The sequence below is a fragment of the Theropithecus gelada genome, chromosome 12 (genome assembly GCF_003255815.1).
Source record: "Theropithecus gelada isolate Dixy chromosome 12, Tgel_1.0, whole genome shotgun sequence".
NCBI classification, from domain to species: domain Eukaryota; kingdom Metazoa; phylum Chordata; class Mammalia; order Primates; family Cercopithecidae; genus Theropithecus; species Theropithecus gelada.
This window is the reverse complement of record NC_037680.1, coordinates 64,015,292-64,040,736: the sequence shown is the minus strand read 5'-3', so window position 1 is coordinate 64,040,736 and position 25,445 is coordinate 64,015,292. Positions and strand designations below refer to the sequence as shown.

Genomic DNA, 25,445 nt, shown 5'->3' with positions numbered 1-25,445 from the left:
AAGGATGTGTTCATGTCCTTTGCAGAGACAGGGATGAAGCTGGAAGCCATCATTCTCAGCAAACTAACACAGGAACAGAAAACCAGACACCACATGTTTTCACTCATAAGTGAAAGTTGAGCAATGAGAACACATGGACACAGGGAAGGGAACATCACATACCAGGGTCTGTCAGGGTGTGGGGGGTTAGGGAAGGGATAGCATTAGGAGAAATACCTAATATAGATGATGGGTTGATGGGTGCAGCAAATCAATATGGCATGTGTATGTCTATGTAACAAACTTGCATGTTCTGCACATACATCCCAGAACTTAAAGTATAAAAAATAAATAAATAAACAGTATGGAAAGGTAGGGGTAGAAAGTAACTTCATAGTGGAGAAACCTAACAATCATTACCCTATTCAGGTGTTTAAGATCAATATCATCAGTCATCAATTATGTTGGTAGTATGTATCCTTGTCATAATGTGACAAAAATGGCACTTTAGCTCTGTTATCTTCTTTCCCAAACCCCATAACCATGGTCTAGTTATGAGTAAAAACATCAGATAAATTCTAATAAGGGGATACCCTGCAAAATGGCTGACCAGTATTACTCAAAACTGTGAAGATCACCAAAAATAAGAAAAACCTGAGAAACTGTCACAGCCAAGGGGAACCTAAGGAGAGATGACAACTGGAGCAATTTGGTATTCTGGATGGGTTGCTAGAACAGAAAAATGCTAGGGAAAAACTAAGGATTAACGCATGGACTTTAGTTAGTAACAATGTATCAATTTTGGTATATTAATGATAAGTGCGCCATACTAACGTAACATGTTAACAGGGAAACGAGGTGTGAGGTGTATGAGAAGTCTCTGTACACTCTTCTCAATTTTTGTTTTTTGTAAATCTAAAACTTTTTAAATAATAGAGTCAATTTTTTTTAAAGGAGATGTTTCTATTAGAAAGACAAGATTATGGACTTATCAAGCAGATCTCTACAGCAAATTCTCTGCTGGTCTATGAGGGGAGGAGATCCACAAATGGTGTTTTATAAACCTCTGTTTTCCAATTTCAAGAAAGTTGGATTTTTCCAAAAGGAAAAAGTTTGTGCATGGTATATAGAAGTTGGTGCATGGATTCATCCCTACATTAAATCTGTTATCACTCAGAACCAGACAGAATTTTTGAGTAAAAATTTAGGTATTTGATTCTTCTTGCAATTGTACTTTATTTGCCTTTTGCTTACTTTTCTCTTTGTTTTTAATTACATACGCTACTATTTAGCTATGGCTTGCTGTGGTATATTGTCGTAGTTTTATCTGTCCAACATGCTTCCCTTCTGAAAGAAACAATTTCTTCCTTCTGGGAGTTACACTTGTCCCTTTCCACCACCCAAACCATTAGGTTCCATTAATATTTGCAATGCTATTACATTTTGTTATTCCTGACACCAGACTGGTTTTGGGTCCACCAAATCTATGATGGTCTCCCACAATTCCCAACTCAAATGGATTGGTCCAAAATGTGGCCTTGTTTCATGCTGAAACAATCAGAGCTAGTCTCAAGCTGTTTAAGCCTGGAACATAAAGACAAGTAGTCACACTATTTTGATTGAAAAACTTTTAAGGTTTAAAAACCAGGACAGCCCATTGTTCATGCATCATGCTATGCAGAAAAGATTGGCTCACACTGAGAGAAAATAAAGCTGTCTAAGAAGTGTAGCCACAATGAGAGATACCTGGTGGTGCTCAGCTCACCAGCTCTAGCTGTTTCTGAGAACCAATGCAAGCCTGCCCTTGTTGTCTCAGATTGTTCCACATATTCTAGAATAAATAAACTGATGATCCAAATTTGTCAGAGTTGGTTTCTAATCCTAGCACCCAAGGAAAGTCGAAAATACTAAGTTTACGCAATATCTCAGGCCGCCGTTTTTTAAGAGAGGAACTTGCTGAATTTAGATCCCTGGCTCTCAGGGGCCTCAGCAGGCCGCCAACCTCAGCCTGCTTCCTGAACTGTGTGATGCAGAGCATATTCTGTATTTTATACTCAAAGTGTAGCAGGATTGTATATTTCAAAGAATCAAATGGAAATAAATGAATCTCTGAAAAATATGTGTTCAAAAATGTGATAAGGATTAGAGGTTTAGTTTAAAGCTTCTTCAAAAATCATGTATCTATATCAATATGTATATATATTTGCGAATTCAAATTGTTTATGGTATGATTTACAAGATATATGATATCTCTACTGGCTAAAAATCAAATGTATGTTAACACTCGCAAAGTGTTGTAAGAAAAAAAGGTTGTATATCTCACTAGTGATTTTTAATGAAACTTAAAGCATAATGACATTTATTACTTCATTATTATATGACTACCCACAATGGTGTATATTGCAGCTATGATCTGCCACGAACAAAAGCAGACAATTTTCTAGATTGTTTTTGATGAAGTATCTGTCCCTGCATTTGTGAATGTTTGCTGATAAGATCTCGCTTTCCTTCCTGACTGGAATGGCACTGGTGGCTGAAAAAAGGAAGGAAGCAAGTGTTCCCTTCTTTTATTTTCCTGTGTTGCATGATCATTACACTTTTCCTTCCACCTTTAAATCCAAAGAAGTCGTCTTTAAAAAAATAGAGGTGATTCCTTCCTTCCTTCCTTCCTTCCTTCCTTCCTTCCTTCCTTCCTTCCTTCCTTCCTTCCTTCCTTCCTTCCTTCCTTTCTTTCTTTCTTTCTTTCTTTCTTTCTTTCTTTCTTTCTTTCTTTCTTTCTTTCTTTCTTTCTTTCTTTCTTCTTGCTTTTTTGGCTATAGATCTTTAAACAATGTTGAAACAGATAAAGTCTCACTCTCCTATTGAAATCTGTTTCCCTTAGAGTGTAAAGTGATGGCTTATCACTTAGAATCACTTTTCTGTGAAACTCTTTTGAATCAGATAATGCCCTAAACTGGGGAATAATGAACTGGGAAAAAGGACTAACTCGAATGTCAGACACTTCTTTTGTCTGCTGTTTTGGCTGTCTGCTGTCTCATAGAAAACCTGGTTAGGAAATTGATGTAAATAATGTATTTTTTAAAGGAAACAAAGATGAAAATTCTGAAAATGTGTTTCCTTTTTAAAAGAAGAACTAGAGCAGAGGTAAAGATAAGCCAGGAATTAAAAGTTGCATTAAAGAAGTAATAGAAAAATGCCTAAATAATTATTGGTTCCGACTGAGAAAGAATAGCTGTGTGAAAGATGTGGAAAGTAAGATTGCACATGGAAATGGACTTTAATATATACTTCGCCATATTGATCAGCATTTACCCGTGTCTCTCAATTACTGTCCTTTTTATTTATATTTTCAAAGTTGAAATATGACCTGTTTGCTTGAATATTAATAAATATATGCACTGAATGTGTTTGCCGATAATTCTGAATACTACATATATATTTTAAGTGTGACTCATTGAGTATGCACAGAGAAATGTATGTGTATACACATAAAATGTCATAGGCATATGAAGTACGAATACGATGTTTACTGGTCTGTAAATGAGTCCATATGAACACTTTATTTATTTGATATGTATGGGTTCTGCATTTCAGAGATGATTTACACAATGAAGAAAGTGCATGCACTTTGGGTTTCCATATGCCTGCTGCTTAATCTTGCCCCTGCTCCTCTTAATGCTGATTCTGAGGAAGATGAAGAATACACAATTATCACAGGTAAAATATTAGAAGCATTTATCTTTTTAAGCTAGTTAAAGCTCTCAATTTTAATCTAAAAAATCTACCATATTTTTCCATTGTAGAGGGAAATTAGTTTTTATTGAAGTGATATTTTTCTTTGGAAATTTATTATACCGAGTGCGTATGCATGTGTGTGTGTGTGTGTGTGTGTGTGTGTGTGTTAAACAGTCCAAAACCAAGTAACTTTAGCTGAAAGACTTCTCTCTTTTTTTCAGCACACAATATTAAACACTGGAGTAGCTCTGGGCTATTGCAAGGAGCAAAATGTTGTAAAAACAACTCCCTATGACATTTGATGCTAACCTTTGGCTAGGAAAAGTGTGAGGAGGAAAGGGAACTTCAGACATCTGAGTTTTCAGCTATTCTCTTTCTTCCTCATATTTCCAAAATAAAAACTTCCCAGTCAAGACTAATATAAAAATCTAGTCAACTAGGACACCAAAGGATCTAGTAATATAAGTTAGATCTAATCCCATAAAATTCTGTGTCTAAAAATGAGAATATTAAAAATAAAAAAATAGAGCATGGAGAAGCCTGTATGGTGATGGTTACTGTGGATATATACCTTTATTAAAGTAACATTTTGTGGCAAATTAGTAACTGGTGACAGAAATCTCAAGCATTGGTATTAATGAGAGAATATTAAACAAAATGATAGCTTATTTTTGTATAGCGATTTAAGATGTAAAAAAGATTTCCATAAATGTATTCTTATTTGATACCTCTAATAGCTCTTTAAAATGACCGTGTTCAGTGTACTTTAATAAAGTGTGAATAAATATATCTTCTGGGCCTGAAACTGAGGAAGGTGCTAGAGAAACAGGTATGGCTGAGATGAGGTGTTCAAGAATCTCGTTGCTTCCTAGGGGAGTCTGAACGGTGGACAGTTTATTTCCGTATAATGTAGTAAACAAAGTGACAGAAGCATGGAGAGTGCTGCTGTTGATGGGAAAAGGAAGGAGATTCATTCAAGCTTGGTTTTCTGAGGGCTCTGCAAAGGGAATTCATGATATAAAAATTTCCTAGAGGCCGGGCACGATGGCTCACGCCTGTAACCCCAGTACTTTGCGAGGCCGAGGTGGGCGGATCACGAGGTCAGGAGATCGAGACCATCCTGGAGAACACGGTGAAACCTCGTCTCTACTGAAAATACAAAAAAATTAGCCAGGCGTGGTGGCGGGCACCTGTGGTCCCAGCTGCTGGGGAGGCTGAGGCAGGAGAATGGCGTGAACCCGGAGGAGGCGGAGCTTGCAGTGAGCTGAGATCCCGCCACTGCACTCCAGCCTGGGCGACAGAGCAAGACTCTGTCTCAAAAATAAAAAATAAAAAATAAAAAATAAAAAAAATTTAAAAAAATAAAATTTCTAGAGATGAAATATTACTTAGTAAAAACCCTCATGTGCCTTTTTGAAAATAGGAATTTGGACATTATGAGTTTCAATTCCTCATTCAGCTTTTTCCTCAAAAGTTGGTGGGTTAAAATTCGAACATTCCAGAGGTTACAGAAACAAGGAAGGTGGAGGATAAAATAAGTCCTAACAGGGAAAAAAACAGGCAACCTCACTTGTGGGAAGTGAGAAGCAAATCGATCCAAGTGTTCCCTGTATTGTCCCAGTCCAATTCTCCTCAATTGGACTGAGAAAATGAATATTGGATAACCAGGAAGTTCCTGAAATTGTTGCGGCTGCTGCCATAGTCAATCAATAATCCAGAATTAAGTCATCAGTAATTAAGCCAGAATTTAAAATTACTATAAGGTAGCTTCCAAACCTAGGTGGATAACAAATAATTTTGATATTTAAGCTAGACTTAAAGACCTCTTCACCAGCTAGTTGCAGTTTTATCTAGTTTTGTTTTGTTTTTGTTTAAAATAAATTTTTAAAATAACCCAATCTCACATCTAAAAAATTCTATTTTGGAGATACAATTTATCCCATGATGCTAAGGTCATAACATCATTTTATAGAAGTATATTATTTAATTGAAATAAGGTACTCATCATTAATGGAAAAATGCATCAAATTTTATTGCTTCTCTCACAAGTAAATAGTAGGTGATTTTTTATCAGTCCAATCAACAGGGAGGATAATCTATAATTAACTTTAGATAAGACAAAAATGATAACAAAAATAGTGGCGATAAGCTTTTTAAAACAATTCCATTGGGCTAGGAGAGAGAAAATTAAGAGTGAACATTTAGTGAAAAGCAAGTATCTTTTGTAGGATTTAGAATCAGACAGACCTGAGTTTGCAGGTGCAGTTTGCCACCTAGTACCTTTGTGAGACTGAATAAGTTATTTAAACTTTCTGACTCCCAGTGTCCTAAGCTGTAAATGAATAATTTAAATAACTGATTTCCTATGGTTTTTATGTAAAAAGTAAAAAAGCGTCTGGCACATTTTCTGACACGGAGAAGGTAAAGTGTACATGTTTGTTCTTGCCTGCCAGGGAAAAAAAAAAAAAAGTCAAATTCTTTAATTAGAGGCAAGCAGCATGTAGATTCTTAGATGGTAAGTTACCTGAAAGCCCTAGTTTTGCAAACAAGTTCCAAGAGGATGAGTATTCTTACAGTCAAGGGCATGACATCTTTTCAGGCAGCAAATACTATAGTAAGTCCTCTATCCAACATCCCAGGACATGGGGCAGGGGGCGGCGAGGGGAAGGCAGGATTGTAACCTTTAGACTACGAGACATAAAATTCATGACATCGAATGCGAATGATTTCATGTAAACCATAATTCTATTTATATGGCTGGATCAGATTAAATTCCTTTTACATTGCCCTCTATGTGTTTTGCTTTCTCATGACTGCTGGAAGTTAATGATTACCTCTGTGAACATTTCCCTCAAGTCTCAATTTCAAGTCTCAGGAAAGTTATCGCTGACCCCTTCAGGCTAATTTAGGTATCCTACTGTTCACTCGCACAACACCCAGGACTTTCTGAATATTTGCGTAAGTCCTTAGTGTCTAGTGCTCCATGAACGAGGGGCTGCTGTCATCTACTTTACTGTCATATCTGTAGTGACAGTACAATGCCTGACACATGGCCAATACACAATTATTCACATTCAAAAGGGTTTTTTCAAAATAAGACATGAAGATCAAGGCAGATTTCCATCCCTTTCGGGTGGAGTGGCATGGCACTGTGGGTCACACAGCACACCTGGCCATTGCTTGAATCCAGGGATGCTGTGCTTAGGTGTGGGCTGCAAGATCACTGCACAAAGAATATTCTAACACAGGATTTCTATAAGAAATACATTAAAGTGTGAATAAAGACAAATAATCACCTAGTAATTAACAAAATATAATTCACAAAAGTTAATATTTAGTGTTACTCCTAGAAAATTTCTATAAAATTATCACCTACTTCTATTATTGAAACCATTTTTAGTTTCATAAAGGTGAATGTTTGAAAATAAAGGTTGTTAATTGAGTGGAAATTATATAATTAAAACTGTATGCTTGATCCAAATGCTAGTTTAGGAATCTCAGTCACATATCTGTGACAATATCGTGCAGTTATTAAGAATGTGTGAGATAGCTGTTGTAAAACCATATGAGGATCAATTTTAAACCCATCATTTATGGTGTGAATTTCAGTCATTTACTTAATTTCTGCAATGATATTTTATAATTTATAAAATGAATATAATAATGCCTAACTCAGTAGGTGGTTATGATCATTCAAGGGTACAATTACAAAAACGTCAAGAGTATTGTGATTACTCAGTGAGCAACATTAGCTATTATTGCTAGGTACTACTACGGCTAGTTTATCAGCTTTTGCCTTTGTGGTGCACTGCCACCACCTGCTGGCGAAATTACTAAATAGCAGATTGAACTTAGGGTGACTGTATTTTTAATGCAGAAAATGGAAAAAAGATTTAGCTTGATGATAAACCCCATCAAATATATTAAGAATAAAAAGTAGAGAAATCACCAAATAGTATCTGATAAAAATTATTGATTTATAAAAAATGACTTCTGAATGTATATGGCAACTCAGGTATTAGGTAAAGTTCCCTGTGTTTTGCAGATACAGATTTTTATTCAAGTTTTCTATCTGAAACACTGCCTCAATAACAAAGTTCTAAAGTAATGTTAACTTGGGACTGAATAACATCACATTATATGAGAATTTCTACAGCAATTCGAGATAATGGTATACAGCTGTAAAATTAAAAATGCCACAATATTTGTATTCCTGCTTTGTTAATTAAAATTATGTGAATTCTGGGGTCCAATATTTGAAGAACCAATCGGTCACATTTTTATTGGTTTCAAAACAAACATGTCTAGAGTTCAGAAACTCACGATACGAAATTCGATGATACTTGTTGTGGGCCTGCTGTAAGTCAGATGCACCACTTAGGGTCTTCACACCAACTTTTCCGGTTTCTCATAACAACTCAAAATGTCAGCTCGGCATTCTAAAATCCTTAAGTAAAGATAAAAAAATATAAACTGTATTTACAATTATTCATAAATGTACCACTCAGAAAAAAACATTCAATGATTTTTAAATTTAAACTGACAATTATAACTTCAGTGATAGAGAAAATATGTTTTAACAAGTCATTTTGGTTGACACATTTTTCTATTTTTAGGAAGTATTTTTAACAATCCTCAATTATATTTATGTTATGAATTTCTATTTAAAAAGTACTTGTGTATCTAATATAAGAAAAATGGAGAATTTTACCATGAAGTACTCATATTTATAGGTACCAGAAACTTTCTATATGCCTGAGAGGCCTTCTAAAGCAAATTGTCATATTTTAGATAAATTCATCAACATAAAATGTTAGATAAAGGATTTGAAAAAAAAAGAAATGACATTTAAACTTGTCAATGTTCACCAATATTTCTTAACTCACTTTGATAAAATTATTTATATATAGACTATAGATATTTATTGGATTTAGTGACACTGTTATTTGTTTAAAATTATTTTCAAAATCATGTCGGTAAACACAAACATTACATTTCGTCAATTGAAAATAACTCCAGAGAAATTTGAAGACACACAAATACATATGTGCATAAAACTCAACTTTAGTTAAAGGTTTGATCAACATTCTTACTTGCTAATTAGCTATTTTATGACTGTGTTTGGTGCTGAAACTATCCTTCTTTCATAATAGTTATCTGTCATATATTATTCTAACTTAACAAACTCTGGACCTGAAAAACATACTCTTCTATCAGTTCTGTCAGCTCAATTTATTTCAATTGAAAAAAAATAATCAATTAACTTACCAAATAGATCAAAGTAATGAGATGATAGTATGTAAATTTAGCTAGAATTTTTAAAAATTGAAAGCAGTGTTAGTAGTTGAGATAAAATTTACATGTTCAAAAATAATTAGTGTCACGTGAATCAAACAGCATGAAAATGCCAACTTACGTATAGAAAACTGTATTTTTAACCCTTCCAAGATTGTAAATACTACCTACAATTTTATGACTCATATAAAAAATTAACAATATCATTTCAATCATTTTATTACAAAGAGTTTTATCATTACTAAAATAAAACTAATACTTGCTATTAATTCAAAACTGATGATTAGAATAATAATATATTATGGGTGGAATGCGAGTAATAAAATTATCTAATTTAACTTTTATTATATGCATATTTTCTCTTTCAAAAAATTCACGTTTTGAAATTACAGGAAATTTAAAACAGATTTCTTTTGAGACAATCATACTCCAAAAACTTATCCTGTATTTTATGCCTTAAAAATATTTTATGTGAAAATATTAAAGTCTCATCCATTCATTTTTTTTGTTGTTGTTCAAAGTAAACTATTTTAGAATGCATGAAAACACTTTTTCTCAAGATATTTATACTCATCTGTTTAATTTAATATAATATTGCTGCCCCCTAGAGGAAAAATTGGTTTAGGTCATTTATTGGTTTCAATATTCCCCATAAGAGATTAATAATCAATTGCCAAAGACATAGAAAATACATAGACTCAATAGGCAGAAAATATTCAAGAAGTATTATATGGCATTTTTGTCATTATTCTTTTGGTTGCACCACCCACAATTTTCAGTGTCTATCTTTACTGGTAAACAAATAGAACTTATTTAATATTAGGCTCCTATTAATTTTATTGGACTTGAAAAAAGTAAAATGTTTAAAAAATCTAGTTGAGTTTCCTCTATTTGTATGCCCATTTCCAGGATAGAAAATTCTGTTATGAAAATTAGTAGCTAAGTATTTAAAGAAAAAATATATAATTTGAAGTCAAAAGAATTGCCTCATTCTATTTAAAACATAGCATTATTTACATTATTTCACCATTATTAAAACCCAAGGATGGTATGGTAAGTTAAAAAAAAAGCACCATGAAGTATATTTTTCATAACATCAGACACGTACATTTTCATAATTAGGGAATGGTTTAATATAGTGTTATATACATATGTGTGTGTGTGTGTGTATCTATATATATATGAATGTGAATACGCTGTTGCTTTTAAAGAGTTGTTTTATGTGTAAAAAGTGACACAAGTGTAGGTTAAGGAGAGAAATTCAAAGAACTGTCCACTAGCTGAGTTAAAAGAAAAGGTCTATTGGGGGCACATCCACTTGAATGAAGTTGCCTTACAACAACTACTCAATTCCCTCCCAGTTCGGTTGGTATGATTTAAGCAATACCTCTCTAACAAGAGTCTAGAAGTTGTGTCTCATTTGGTGAATTTATTAACTTTATCTACAATTTTGGTAACTTTCTTATCAGCATGTTTTATTGCACTTTTCCTTAAAATCAGGATATATTAAAAAGGAAATAAAGAATATTATTATAGTGTTGATGGAGATTACATATTATATCTTTTATTTTTACCTTATAGATACTGAGTTGCCACCACTGAAACTTATGCATTCATTTTGTGCATTCAAGCCAGATGATGGCCCATGTAAAGCAATCATGAAGAGATTTTTCTTCAATATTTTCACTCGACAGTGTGAAGAATTTATATATGGGGGATGTGGAGGAAATCAGAATCGATTTGAAAGTCTGGAAGAGTGCAAAAAAGTGTGTACAAGAGGTAGGTTTCTGGGAACCTTTATTACTCAAGACCCTTTAGGGCTATTGAGTCTAATTATGGATTTGATAATTTAGGGAGAAAAGTAATTTCATGCTATTTTAATATTTCCAAGGAATCTTTTATTTCCACATTTTTAGACTTTCAGGGAAGTCTAAAAACATTTAAGGAAAATGATAATTCTGAATTGTTCCATGAAATACCCATATTTATAGGTACCAGAAACTCTCCATATGCCTCAGAGACATTTTAAAGCAAATTATCAAATTTTAGATAAGGTCAGCTTGCACATTCAACTATCATTTTTCATTTTTTCATATCAGTGAATTACCAAATATATGAGGCCTCATTTATTGTCTTATACTCTTCTCCATAATAAAGACAGAAGAAAAAATCCTCAACTCATGTTCACAGAATTGTGACGTATTTTTGAAATAAAGTGGGTGTAATTCAGTCTCCCAGACTTGTAATCTCAGTTGGCAGAAGAAAAACTGTTAGTCACATTGACTTAGTCTTTCCTTTGTTAACACAATGGTCTCATCTCTATCTTCTCTCAAGATCATGAATCTGGAAACTGAAGCTCTATGGCTCTTATTAGAAAATGCTAAGCTGCATAAAATAGTACAACTGTATATGAAATTTAAGGTTTTTTTAAATTATTGGAACCTTGAAATACTACAGGAAATAAAAATAGAATACCATAGAAAAGAAAAATCATCCCTGATGACCCTTGTGGACTTTACTAAACCCAATGTTTTATATTAATATTACTAAGTTACAAATTTCAAAAGGATATCATATTATATTAAACTTTTATTCTACATTAATCCTACTAAAATTTAACTTTTTTTGCAAATTTTGCTAATTACCTTATTGTATGTGATTTTGTATCATCTCACTAAGATAAATTACAAATAATTACTGACAAAAATGTTGAATTTTTTTTAAATCTCAGGTTATTCTTCCAAATTGTAAGTTACTCAAGCGATAGAATAAGCTGAGTTGCTTTTATTTGCCTAGTTTCTAGCACAATATTCTACCATAGCATGTTCGGAGAGCTGGATGGACGCAGTTGAGGTGATACAGAAATGATATTTCTGGTTAGTAACACTACATGTCTTGTTTTTTACAAATCAGGCAGCTCTGCATTCGCACTCTGTTACTGCTTTCTAAATACCTTTTACTAAACAGCCTTGGCATCATGGTGCTCTTGGCCTGTGCGAAAACCTCAATGTGGTGAAAAGAGTGAACTTCTCTCCTCTGTAACTCTGTAAGATGTTTTGTTGTATGCTCCAGAGCTAAAAGAAGAGAATAGACATGAATATATTTCCTTAACCTCACAGCACTGATTTCTGTTTCCTCTCCATAGACACCCTAGGAATGTTACTAACACAGTTTAGGCAGCTCAGTGGTCCTCAGTGGTGCCTTTGGTTTTTGTGATTGCTTGGTCTTTTTCCATTCATCACAGATTTCTATACCCCATTTTCTTCCATACATATTGGGCCAAGTATCCTTTTGTGTTGAGTTGAGAATCATTCTTAGTTGTCAGTACCTTGGCTAGAAGCCTGGTTGCCTCATTCTTTTTAATCCCCACTCTTCCATTTACCAGGCAATTTATTTTCATCAACTGGCCTCTTCTTTGAAATATATACCTGTTCTTTTTATATATGTGCATAGATCAACTCTTACAGTTTATCACTGTGCAAAAGTTACTCTTTTCTTTAAAGGTTAGTCAATGTAATCATTTTTCTCACCAGTGATAGCCTTGCTTATCATCATTTAAAATATAATTTCTGGCTAGCATGCAAGTGTAACTCTCTTACCCCATCCCTCATTATCTATCAAAAGTCACTTGAGGCTGGGTGCAGTGGCTCACACCTGTAATCCAAGCACTCTGGGAGGCCGAGGCAGGTGGATTACCTAAGGTCAGGAGTTTTAGACCAGCCTGACCAATATGGTGAAACTCCATCTCTACTAAAAATACAAACATTGGCTGGGCATGGTTGCATGTGCCTGTAGTCCCAGCTACTCAAGAGGCTGAGACAGGAGAATTGTTTGAAACCAGGAGGTGGATGCTGCAGTGAGCTGAGATTGTGCCATTGCACTCCAGCTGTGCAACAAAGAAAGACTTCATGAAAAAAAAAGTCACTTGCCATTATAGTATGAATGTCTGAGTGTCTTATGCAGCAGACTACTGATAAGGATATAGCTGGTATATAGAAAAAATATGGCTAGACTTTTAGAAACGCACCTAGGAAGAGAATTTAATCTGCAGCCATGATGGAGAAATAGAACAAGACTTTCTCTCCCAATATAAAGAACTATAAAACTGGGCAAAATGTAAAAAACTACTGTTTGCAAACATTGAACAAAAGGCAGTGTAGAATTGTGACCTCTGGGAGAAGGTAAATACATATGATGAGCCCTGCAATCTCCCCTGCTTCCTGTGTGAAGGCATTCAAAACCGCCATTATAGGAAGGAAACCCAAGTACAGCATGGTGGTCTCTCTGAAGAGAGGAGATGGCTATTAGAGATTAGAAAGTGGAAGTGGTTGTGGTTTTCTAACAGTGTGTGTTATATGGTTTTGCTCTGTATCCCTACCCAAATATCATCTTGTAACTCCCATAATTCCCATGTGTTGTGAGAGAGACTGCTGGGAAACGATTGAATCATGGGGGACAGGGTGGGGGGCAGGTGGTCTTTCCCATGCTATTCTCATGGTAGTGAATGGGCCTCACATGGTCTTATGGTTTTAACACACAGGAGTCTCTGCGTAAGCTCTCTCTTTGTCTGCCGCTATCCATGTAAGATGTGACTTGCTCACAGTAAGTTGGTACCAGTAGAACGGGGTGTTGCTGAAAAGATACCTGAAAATGTGGAAGTGACTTTGGAACTGGGTAACAGGCAGAGGTTGGAACAGTTTGCAGGGCTCGGAAGAAGACAGGAACATATGGGAAAGATCCGAACTTCCAAGAGACTTATTGAAAGGCTTTGACAAAAAAGCTGAGAGTGATATAAATGATAAGGTTCAGCCTGAGGTGGTCTCAGATAGAGATGAGGAACTTGTTGGGAACTGGAGCAAAGCTGACTCTCACGTTTTAGCAAAGAGACTGACAGCATTTTGCCCCTGCCCTAGAGATTTGTGGAACGTTGAACTTGAAGAAATGATGTAGAGTATTTGACAGAAGAAATTTCTAAGTACCAAAACATTCAAGAGGGGACTTGGGTGCTGTTAAAGGCATTCAGTTTCAAAAGGGAAACAGAAAATAAAAGTGTGGGAAATTTGCAGCCTGACAATGCAAGTGAAAAGGAAATTACATTCTCGAAATGTCCCTGTCTGACAGCTTTGAAGAGAGTAGTGGTTCTCCCAGCACACAGTTTGAGATCTGAGAACGGACAGACTGCCTCCTCAAGTGGGTCCCTGACCAATGAGTAGCCTAACTGGGAGGCACCCCCCAGTAGGGGCAGACTCACAACTCACACGGCCAGGTACCTCTCTGAGATGAAGCTTCCAGAGGAATGATCAGGCGGCAAATTTACTCTTCAGCAATATTCGCTGTTCTGCAGCCTCTGCTGCTGATACCCAGGCAAACAGGGTCTGGAGTGGACCGCCAGCAAACTCCAACAGACCTGCAGCTGAGGGTCCTGACTGTTAGAAGGAAAAATAAAAAACAGAAAGGACATCCACACCAAAACCCCATCTGTAGGTCACCAACATCAAAGACCAAAGGTAGATAAAACCACAAACATGGGGAAAAAAGCAGAGCAGAAAAGTTGAAAATTCTAAAAACAGGAGCACCTCTCCCCCTCCAAAGGAATGCAGTTCCTTGCAAGCAATGGAAAAAAGCTGGATGGAGAATGACTTTGACGGGTTGAGAGAAGAAGGCTTGAGATGATCAAACATCTCCGAGCTAAAGAAGGAAGTTCGAACCCATTGCAAAGAAGCTAAAAACCTTGAAAAAAAATTACACGAATGGCTCGCTAGAATAACCATTGTAGAGAAGTCCTTAAATGACCTGATGGAGCTGAAAACCATGGCACAAGAACTACGTGACAAATGCACAAGCTTCAGTAACCGATTCGATCATCTGGAAGAAAGGATATCAGTGATTGAAGATCAAATGAATGAAATGAAGCGAGAAGAGAAGTTTGGAGAAAAAAAGAGTAAAAAGAAACAAAGAAAGCCTCCAAGAGATATGGGACTATGTGAAAAGACCAACTCTATGTCTGATTGGTATACCTGAAAGTGACAGGGAGAATGGAACCAAGTTGGAAAACACTCTGCAGGATATTATCCAGGAGAACTTCCCCAATCTAGCAGGGAGGCCAACATTCCAATTCAGGAAATACAGAGAACACCACAAAGATACTCCGCAAGAAGAGCAACTCCAACCCACATAATTGTCAGATTCACCAAAGTTGAAATGAAGGAAAAAATGTTAAGGGCAGCCAGAGAGAAAGGTTGGGTTACCCACAAAGGGAAGCCCAACAGACTAACAGCGAATCTCTCAGCAGAAACTCTACAAGCCAGAAAAGAGTGGGGGCAATATTCAACATTCTTAAAGAAAAGAATTTACAACCCAGAGTTTCATATCCAGCAAAACTAAGATTCATAAGTGAAGGAGAAATAAAATCCTTTGCAGACAAGCAAATGCTGGGAGATTTTGTCACCACCAGGCCTGCCCTACAAGAGCTCCTGAAGGAAGCACTAAACATGGAAAGGAACAACTGGTACCAGCCACTGCAAAAACATGCTAAATTGTAAAGACCATTGATGCTAGGAAGAAACTGCATGAACTAATGAGCAAAATAACCAGTTAACATCATAATGACAGGATCAAATTCACACATAACAATATTAACCTTAAATGTAAATGGGCTAAATGCTCCAACTAAAAGACACAGACTGGCAAATTGGATAAAGAGTCAAGACCCATCAGTGTGCTGTATTCAGGAGACCCATCACACATACAGAGACACACATAGGCTCAAAATAAAGGGATGGAGGAAGATCTACCAAGCAAATGGAAAACAAAAAAAGGTAGGGGTTGCAATCCTAGTCTCTGATAAAACAGACTTTAAACCAACAAAGATCAAAAGAGACAAAGAAGGCCATTACATAATGGTAAAGGGATCAATTCAACAAGAAGAGCTAACTATCCTGAATATATATGCACCCAATACAGTAGCACCCACATTCATAAAGCAAGTCCCTAGAGACCCAAAAAAGAGACTTAGACTCCCAGACAATAATAATGGGAGACTTTAACACCCCACTGTCAACATTAGACAGATCAATGAGACAGAAGGTTAAAAAGGATATCCAGGAATTGAACTCAGCTCTCCACCAAGTGGACCTAATAGACATCTACAGAACTCTCCACCCCAAATCAACAGAATATGGATTCTTCTCAGCACCACATAGCACTTATTCCAAAATTGACCACATAGTTGGAAGTAAAGCACTCCTCAGCAAATGTAAAAGAACAGAAATTATAACAAACTATCTCTCATATCACAGTACAATCAAACTAGAACTCAGGATTAAGAAACTCACTCAAAACCACACAACTACATAGAAACTGAACAACCTGCTCCTAAATGACTACTGGGTACATAACTAAATGAAGGCAGAAATAAAGATGTTCTTTGAAACCAATGAGAACAAAGACACAACATCCCAAAATCTCTGGGACACATTTAAAGCAGTGTGTGGAGGGAAATTTATAGCACTAAATGCCCACAAGAGAAAGCAGGAAAGATCTAAAATTGACACCCTAATATCACAATTAAAATAAATAGAGAAGCAAGAGCAAACACATTCAAAAGCTAGCAGGAGGCAAGAAATAACTAAGATCAGAGCAGAACTGAAGGAGATAGAGACACAAAAAACCTTGCAAAAAATCAATGAATCCACGAGCTGGTTTTTTGAAAAGATCAACAAAATTGATAGACTGTTAGCAAGACTAATAAAGAAAAAAAGAGAGAAGAAAGTAGATGCAATACAAAATGATAAAGGAGACATCACCACTGATCCCACAGAAATACAAACTACCATCAGAGAATACTATAGACACCCCTACACAAACAAACTAGAAAATCTAGAAGAAATGGATAAATTCCAGGACACATACACCCACCCAAGACCAAACCAGGAAGAAGTTGAATCCCTGTATAGACCAATAACAGACTTTGAAATTGAGGCAATAATTAAGAGCCTACCAACCAAAAAAAGTACAAGACCAGACAAATTCACAGCCGAATTCTACCAGAGGTACAAGGAGAAGATGGTACCATTCCTCCTGAAACTATTCCAATCAATAGAAAAAGAGGGAATCCTCCCTAACTCATTTTATGAGGCCAGCATCATCCTGATACCAAAGCCTGGCAGAGACACAACAAAAAAAGAGAATTTTAGACCAATATCCCTGATGAACATTGATGCAAAAGTCCTCAATAAAATCCTGGCAAACCGGATCCAGCAGCACATCAAAAAGCTTATCCACTGTGATCAAGTGGGCTTCATCCCTGGGATGCAAGGCTGGTTCAACATATGCAAATCAATAAATGTAATCCAGCATATAAATGAACCAAAGACAAAAACCACATGATTATCTTAATAGATGCAGAAAAGGCCTTTGACAAAATTCAACAGACCTTCATGCTAAAAACTCAATAAATTAGGTATTGATGGGACATGTTTCAAAATAATAAGAACTATTTATGACAAACCCACAGCCAATAACGTACTGAATGGGCAAAAACTGGAAGCATTCCCTTTGAAAACTGCCACAAGAAAGGGATGCCCACTCTCACCACTTCTATTCACCACAATGTTGGAAGTTCTGGCCAGGACAATCAGGCAAGAGAAAGAAATAAAGGGTATTCAATTAGGAAAAGAGGAAGTCAAATTGTCCCTGTTTGCAGATGACATGATTGTATATCTGGAAAACCCCATCATCTCAGCCCCAAATCTCCTTAAGCTGATAAGCAATTTCAGCAAAGTCTCAGGATACAAAATCAATGTGCAAAAATCACAAGCATTCTTATATACCAGTAACAGATAAATAGAGAGCCAAATCATGAGTGAACTCCCATTCCCAGTTGCTTCAAAGAAAATAAAATACCTAGGAATCCAACTTAAAGGGATGTGAAGGACCTCCTCAAGGAGAACTACAAATCACAGATCAACGAAATAAAAAAGGACACAAACAAATGGAAGATCATTCCATGCTCATGGATAGGAAGAATCAATATTGTGAAAATGGTCATACTGCACAACGTAATTTATAGATTCAATGCCATCCCCATCAAGCTACCAATGACTTTCTTCACAGAATTGGAAAAAACTACTTTAAAGTTCATATGGAACCGAAAAAGAGCCCACATTGCCAAGACAATCCTAAGCCAAAAGAACAAAGCTAGAGGCATCACACTACCTGATTTCAAACTTACTACAAGGCTACAGTAACCAAAACAGCATAGTACTTGTACCAAAACAGACATATAGACCAATGGAACAGAACATAGTCCTCAGAAACAATGCCACACATCTACAACCATCTGATCTTTGACAAACCTGACAAAAACAAGAAATGGGGAAAGGATTCCCTATTTAATAAATGGTGCTGGGAAAACTGGCTAGCCATATGTAGGAAGCTGAAACTGGATCTCTTCCTTATACCTTATACAAAAATTAATTCAAGAGGGATTGAAGACTTAAATGCTAGACCTAAAACCATAAAAACCCTAGAAGAAAACTTAGGCAATACCATTGGGACACAGGCATGGGCATGGACTTCATGTCTAAAACACCAAAAGCAATGGCAACAAAAGCCAAAATAGACAAATGGGATCTAATTAAACTAAATAGTTTCTGCACAGCAAAAGAAATAACCATCAGAGTGAACAGGTAACCTAGAGAATGGGAGAAACTTTTTGCAATCTACTCATCTGACAAAGGGCTAATATCCAGAATCTACAAAGAACTTAAACAAATTTACAAGAAAAAAACAAACAACCCCATCAAAAAGTGCACGAAGGATATGAACAGACACTTCTCAAAAGAAGACATTTATGCAGCCAACAGGCACATGAAAAAATGCTTATCATCACTGGCCATCAGAGAAATGCAAATCAAAACCACAATGAGATACCATCTCACACCAGTTAGAATGACGATCATTAAAAAGTCAGGAAACAACAGGTGCTGGAGAGGATGTGGAGAAACAGGAACACTTTTACACTGTTGGTGGGACTGTAAACTAGTTCAACCATTGTGGAAGATAGTGTGGCGATTCCTCAAGGATCTAGAACTAGAAATACCATTTGACCCAGTCATCCCATTACTGGGTATAAACCCAAAGGATTATAAATCATGCTGCCATAAAGACACATGCACACGTATATTTATTGCGGCACTATTCACAATAGCAAAGACTTGGAACCAACCCAAATGTCCATCAGTGATAGACTGGATTAAGAAAATGTGGCACATATACACCATGGAATACTATGCAGCCATAAAAAGGGATGAGTTCATGTACTTTGTAGGGACATGGGTGAAGTTGGAAGCCATCATTCTCAGCAAACTATCACAAGGACAAAAAAACAAACACCGCATGCTCTCACTCATAGGTGGGAATTGAACAATAAGAACACTTTGACACAGGTTGGGGAACAACGCACACCGGAGCCTGTCATGGGGTGGGGGGGTGGGGAGGGATAGAACATTAGGTATATCTCCTATGATGAGTTAATGATGAGTTAATGGGTGCAGCACACCAATATGGCACATATATACATATGCAACAAACCAGCACGTTGTGCACACGTACCCTAGAACTTAAAGTGTAATAAAATAAATAAATAAATAAATAAATAAATAAATAAATAAACAAACAAGATAGAAAAAGAAAAAAAAAGGAAAAACAAAATTATATTCTCTGAGGAAAAATTCAAGCTAGCTGCAGACATTTGCATAAGTAACAAGGACCTGAACGTTAATCAGCAGGACAATGGGGAAAATGTCTCTAGGGCATGTGAGACCTTTGTGCCAGCTCTTCCCATCACAGGCCTGGAGGCTTATGAGGAAAAAATGGTTTCCTGGACCGGGGCCCAGGGTCCCTGTGCTGTGTGCAGTCTAGCGACTTGGTGCCCTGTGTCCCAGCCACTCCAGCTGTGATTGAAAGGGGCCAATGTAGAGCTAGGGCCAGAGCTTCAGAGGGTGCAGGCCTCAAGCTTTGGCAACTTCCACATGGTATTGAGCCTGAGAGTGTGCAGAAGTCGAGAATTGAGGTTTGGGAACCTACATCTAGATTTCAGAAGATGTATGGAAATGCCTGGATGCCCAGATAGAAGTTTGTTGCTTAGGTGGGGCTCTCATGGAGAGCCTCTGCTAGAGCAGTGCAGAAGAGAAATGTGGAGTCAGATCCCCTACACAGATTCCCTACTGGAGCACTGCCTAGTGGAGCTGTGAGAAGAAAGTGACTGTCCTCCAGGCCACAGAATGGTAGATCCATTGACAGCTTACACGATGCGCCTGCACATTTCAAAACTGATCATGCCTTCCCAATAGTCCCCCAAATTCTTAACTCATTTCAGCATTAACTCAGAAGTCCACAGTCCAATGTCTCATCTGATACAAGGCAAGTGCCTTCTGCCTATGAGCTTGTAAAATCAAAAGCAAGTTAGTTATTTCCTAGATACAATGGGGGCACAGGCATTGGGTAAACACAGCTGTTCCAAATGGGACAAACTGGCCAAAACAAAGAGTCTACAGGCCCCATGCAAGTCCAAAATCCAGTGGGGCAGTCCAATCTTAAAGCTCCAAAATGACCTCCTTTGACTCCATGTCTCCCATCCAGGTCACGCTGATGCAAGAGGTGGGATCCCATGGTCTTGGGCAGCTTTGCCTCTGTGGCTTTGCAGGGTACAGCCTCCCTCCTGGCTGTAACATTTATTTACAGCCAACTGTTCTTTGACAAAGTCAACAAAAACACACAGTGATGAATGGGCACACTATTCAATAAATGGTGTTGGGAAATTGGATGGCCATATGCAGAAGAATAAAACTGAAACAATGTCTCTTGCCTTATGCAAAAATTAACTCAAAATGGATTGATGACTTAAATGGAAGACCTGAAACTATAATAATTCTAGAGGAAAATCTGGGAAAAACTCTCCTACATATTGACCTAGGCAAAGAATTTATGACTAAATCCTCAAAAGCAAATGCAAGAGAAACCAAAATTGACAAATGAGAGTTAAACTTGACCACAAGTAACTTAAATTAAAAATATTCTGCACAGACAAAGAAACATCAGAGTGAACAGAGAACCTAAGGAATGAGAAAAATATTTGCAAAAATTGAACAAAAGACTAATATCTGAAATCTACAAGTAACTCAAACAATTCAACAATAAAATAACAAACCATTTAAAAAATAGACAAAGGACACAAAAAGATATTTTTCAACAGAAGCATATACACAGCCAACAAACATACGAATAAAGGCTGAAAATCACTAATCATCAGACAAATGCAAATTAAAACCACAATGAGATACCATATTACACCAGTCAGAATGGCTATTAGTAAAAGGCAAAAAATAACAGATGTTGAAGATTAGGAGAAAAGGGAATGCTTATACATTGTTGCTGGAAATGTAAATTAGTATAACCTCTATGGAAAACAGTATAGAGATTTCCCAAAGACCCAAAAAATAGAGCTACCATTTGTTCCAGCAATCCCACTACTAGATATCTACCCAAAAACAAATAAATCATTATATCAAAAAGATAACTGTACTTGTATGTTTAGCACAGCACTATTTACAATAGCAAAGATATAAAATCAACGTAAGTGTCTATTAGCAGATGATTGGGTATAGAAAATGTGATATTTATATATATACATATACCCCATGGAATACTACTCAGCCCTTAAAAATAAAATCACGTCTTTTATAGCAGCATGGATGGAATTGGAGGCTATTACCTTAAGTGAAATAACTAGGAACAGAAATTCAAATACCACGTGTTCTAATTTATAAGTGGGGAGTAAATAGTGTGTACATGTGGGCATAGTAGAATAATAGGCAAATAGACAATGGACACTCAGAAAAATAGGAGGAAGAAAGTGGACTAGGGAATGAGAAACTATCTAATGGGTACAATGGATACTATTTGGGTTACGGTTACACTAAAATCCACGTCACCACTATGCAATATAACCACGTAACAAAATTGTACTTCTATCCCCTAAATCTATGAAAATAAAAAAGAAATAAATTTTTAAAAAGAAAAAATAAAGAACCGAAAGAGAAAAAAAAAGTGCCAATCAGTAATCTACTTCTTAAAATAAGTGCTTTTCAAATCAGCATGATCTGGGGAAATTTATTCCTGGTAGAGCAGCAGTACAATTAGTATTAAAAGATTTAGAATTAAAGCACACAGGAAGGAAGGAGAAAAATATGAGATTATTGTTGTAAAGCTCTGTGGTTTCTACAGGTGACAATGGCATATATTACTTGACACTAGACTATAATGGATTAGTACATTCTAATCTTTAAGGCAACCATTAAAAACATGAAACAAGCAGAAATAACAAATAGGTCCATAATGAAGATGAAATTATTATTAAAATACCCAATTACAGGAATTCTAAAGAAGACATGAACAGAGGGAAACAGAAACAAAGAGGAAATGAGAAACAGAAATCAAATAGTGATATTTGTATTCAACTCTAACAATAATTAGATTAAATTAAAATTTAATGGTCCAATCACTCCAGCTAAAAGGTAGATATTATCACACTGTATGCAAAAATACATCAAGAACTAACTGACTGCATGTTGTCTATAGGAAAGGCCCTTTAAAAATAAGGACAGAGTGATTAAAAGTGAAAGGATGGAAAAAGATATAATATGTAAGCACTAATCATAAGAATGATTAGTAAAAGTAGACTACAGAATAAGATATACTACCAGGTAGAAAGAAAGGTATTTATAATAGGGTCCATTAATAAAAAAGACACAACAATCCTTAATGTCTATGCGCATGGTCCTAAGTATAAAACTTCAAAATTTTTAAAGAAAAAATTGACAGAAGTGAGAGTGTACAATTCCTCAGTTCAGTTTACATACTCCAAGACACCTTTTTTTCAGTAATTGACACAAAAAGTAAACAACAATCACTAAGGATATAAAAGATTTGAACAACACTCTCTACCAACTTCACATAAGTGGTATTTGTCTAACACTCTCCTTGCACACCCAGATGAACATATCATTATTTACATCTGGCACACTTTTGAATGGATTTAGAAGCAAAAATCAGTAAGTCAGTTTGAGGTATAAATATCATATGCCAATGTGTGTCAACCAAATGCAAATTTTGGGATGTTTTTGTTGTCAATCTTACGTCTTAATATTCATAATGAAATATTAAAACAAATTCATATAAGTTGAAATTCAAAAGAGTACTAGAATGGAAATTAGTCTAACATTCTCTCATTGCTCCTTAAAAAGCATTGTTAATTGGTTTGTCCTGCCTAAATCTAAGAAAACTTGATAATTTGCTATAAATCTTTTCTAACTATTAATTGCTTTCATACTGTTATTGCCATACAAATTATCGTGTCCAAGGTTATTATCATTAGATTCCTCAAAGATAATTATCGGTAATATAAATACACTTAAAATTCTAGTGTGCTAAACCACATTGAGTTAGTTGGCATGGATATTACCTGAATTAATCCTATTTAGAATGTAACAGCAAACAAAATAGACGTTCTTTCAAAAATTGTATTAATCAAGCATTTATATATTCCCACCCTATGACTATGGTCAATAGGTAAATCAGGAACGAAAATTGTTTAGTGTTCTAGTCTTGTGTACTCATTATATGTATACATTTCTTTCTTCTCCTTATCAATTAAATCATAACATATTAGTTTTATATCTAAATATTTTAATGTCAGATTATATGACAGTCTACAATCTAGTTGAAAACATTAATAGGAAGTTGGTTAGTTGCAGTGAAAGCAAAGGAAAGGAAACAACTTACTTCAACAGATACGGCTATACATATACACACACACACACACCTGTTTTTCTTAAAAAGCTATTGAATAAAACATAGTACAATTCTAAAAGAAGTTTGGGTCCATTAGTTTCCCTTTCACAGACATTTTACTCTCCATAGAAGAATTAACTATTTCAAGAAAAAAAGGATGATCCTGTTGCTAAAAGAGGCTTATAACCCAATTCATATCATTTCTCTCATTCTTTCTTCCCTCCTCTCTCTCGCTCCCTTTCTATCTCTCTGGTCATATAAGTAACGGTAACCTGCTTTGACCAAAGATTCTCTCTGTAAAACAAATGATTCCACAACAAAATAAATATCACCCAACTTTCCTAATGTCTATGCAAATTAAAACTTCATAGACTTATTTTTGTCAATTTAAATTTCATTACCTATCATTTAAATTAGAACTTAGAATTCATATTTAGAATATGGTAGGACAAAGACAACTAACATTCTAGTTTTAGAGGGAAATGATTTCGTTAATTCAAATGTTAAGCCAAACAACGTGTCCCAGATGCCTTTTGTTTCATTTCTTCTCTACATTGATAATAATAAAGAAACGTGCGATTGGATTGAGACAATGAAGCAAGGGAAAGAATAAGGAAAGGAAATAATTCTGGTTAATTTCACTTTTATTCCCAGGTATCTAACAAATTATTTTTATATGTAATGTAGGTTGCTTGAATTACTTTCATATTTCACATTTTTTAAATAATTGCTTTTAGTACAGATCTCCTGAATGGTAAACATAGTCACTATGAATTTTCAGCTTTGTAAATGTTAGAAAGTTTTATCACAGTTTCTAAAACATTACTCTATTGAAATGAAGTGGCTTCATGGTTACAATAAATAGAAAAGATTAATTTTTAGAGAAAAGAAAAAGAAATTCAATTTTTATTAAGACATTCTATATAGGAATAATTTTAATCGTAATAAATACATCGTTCTTGTTTGTTAAATTCAAATTCATAGTATGACATCATAAATTGTGGCAATTGATATTCATATATTCTTTTGATTACAGATAATGTAAACAGGATTATACAGACGGCATTGCAACAAGGTGAATATTTATTTGTCTGTAAATTTGGAACATTTATGTAAGGCATTTGGATATTCAACTTTTTTTTTTTGTTTCCTTGTTTGTTTTTTCTGGTTCTTGATTCAGTATAGATATTCAATTCTTAAGTTTCTCTGAGATTGATTTAAAAAACCCATAAAAGAGATTGATCATAAACACATATGAGAAATTGATCATGTCATTTTTGAAATGATTTATTACTTGTTTCAAGGACATAATCAAAAACTAGGAAAATATATGCATTATATTTGTCAGAGGAGGCTCCAAACACTATATTTACTCTAATTCTAATGTAGTATGATATTTAGTTTTAGTTCAATCATAGTCCAGAGCCACACATGCTATTTTAACATCTTCCAGATAGAGATTTAGATGTTTTGAGTCTTACTTTATTTCTCTGATCTCTAATCACTTGTTAATCTCAGCATTGTGTGGCTTTAGCAAGTTTCACCAAATATTCCCTGGAATGGATGTATGTCTCTTGAGTTGC

At 35.5% G+C, this 25,445-nt stretch overlaps 1 protein-coding gene across 3 annotated transcripts in view; it reads left to right on the top strand.

Moving 5' to 3' along the window:
* The window catches only part of TFPI (tissue factor pathway inhibitor), a 101,562-nt gene that overhangs the window by 51,698 nt on the left and 24,419 nt on the right, over nt 1–25,445 (top strand). For all 3 annotated transcript variants that reach the window (XM_025404553.1, XM_025404554.1, XM_025404555.1), the window contains exons 2-4: nt 3,574–3,696; nt 10,591–10,788; nt 24,899–24,937. In XM_025404553.1, the coding sequence (XP_025260338.1) occupies nt 3,576–3,696; nt 10,591–10,788; nt 24,899–24,937 (358 nt within the window). In that variant the 5' untranslated portion in view covers nt 3,574–3,575. The remainder of the gene's footprint in view (nt 1–3,573; nt 3,697–10,590; nt 10,789–24,898; nt 24,938–25,445) is intronic.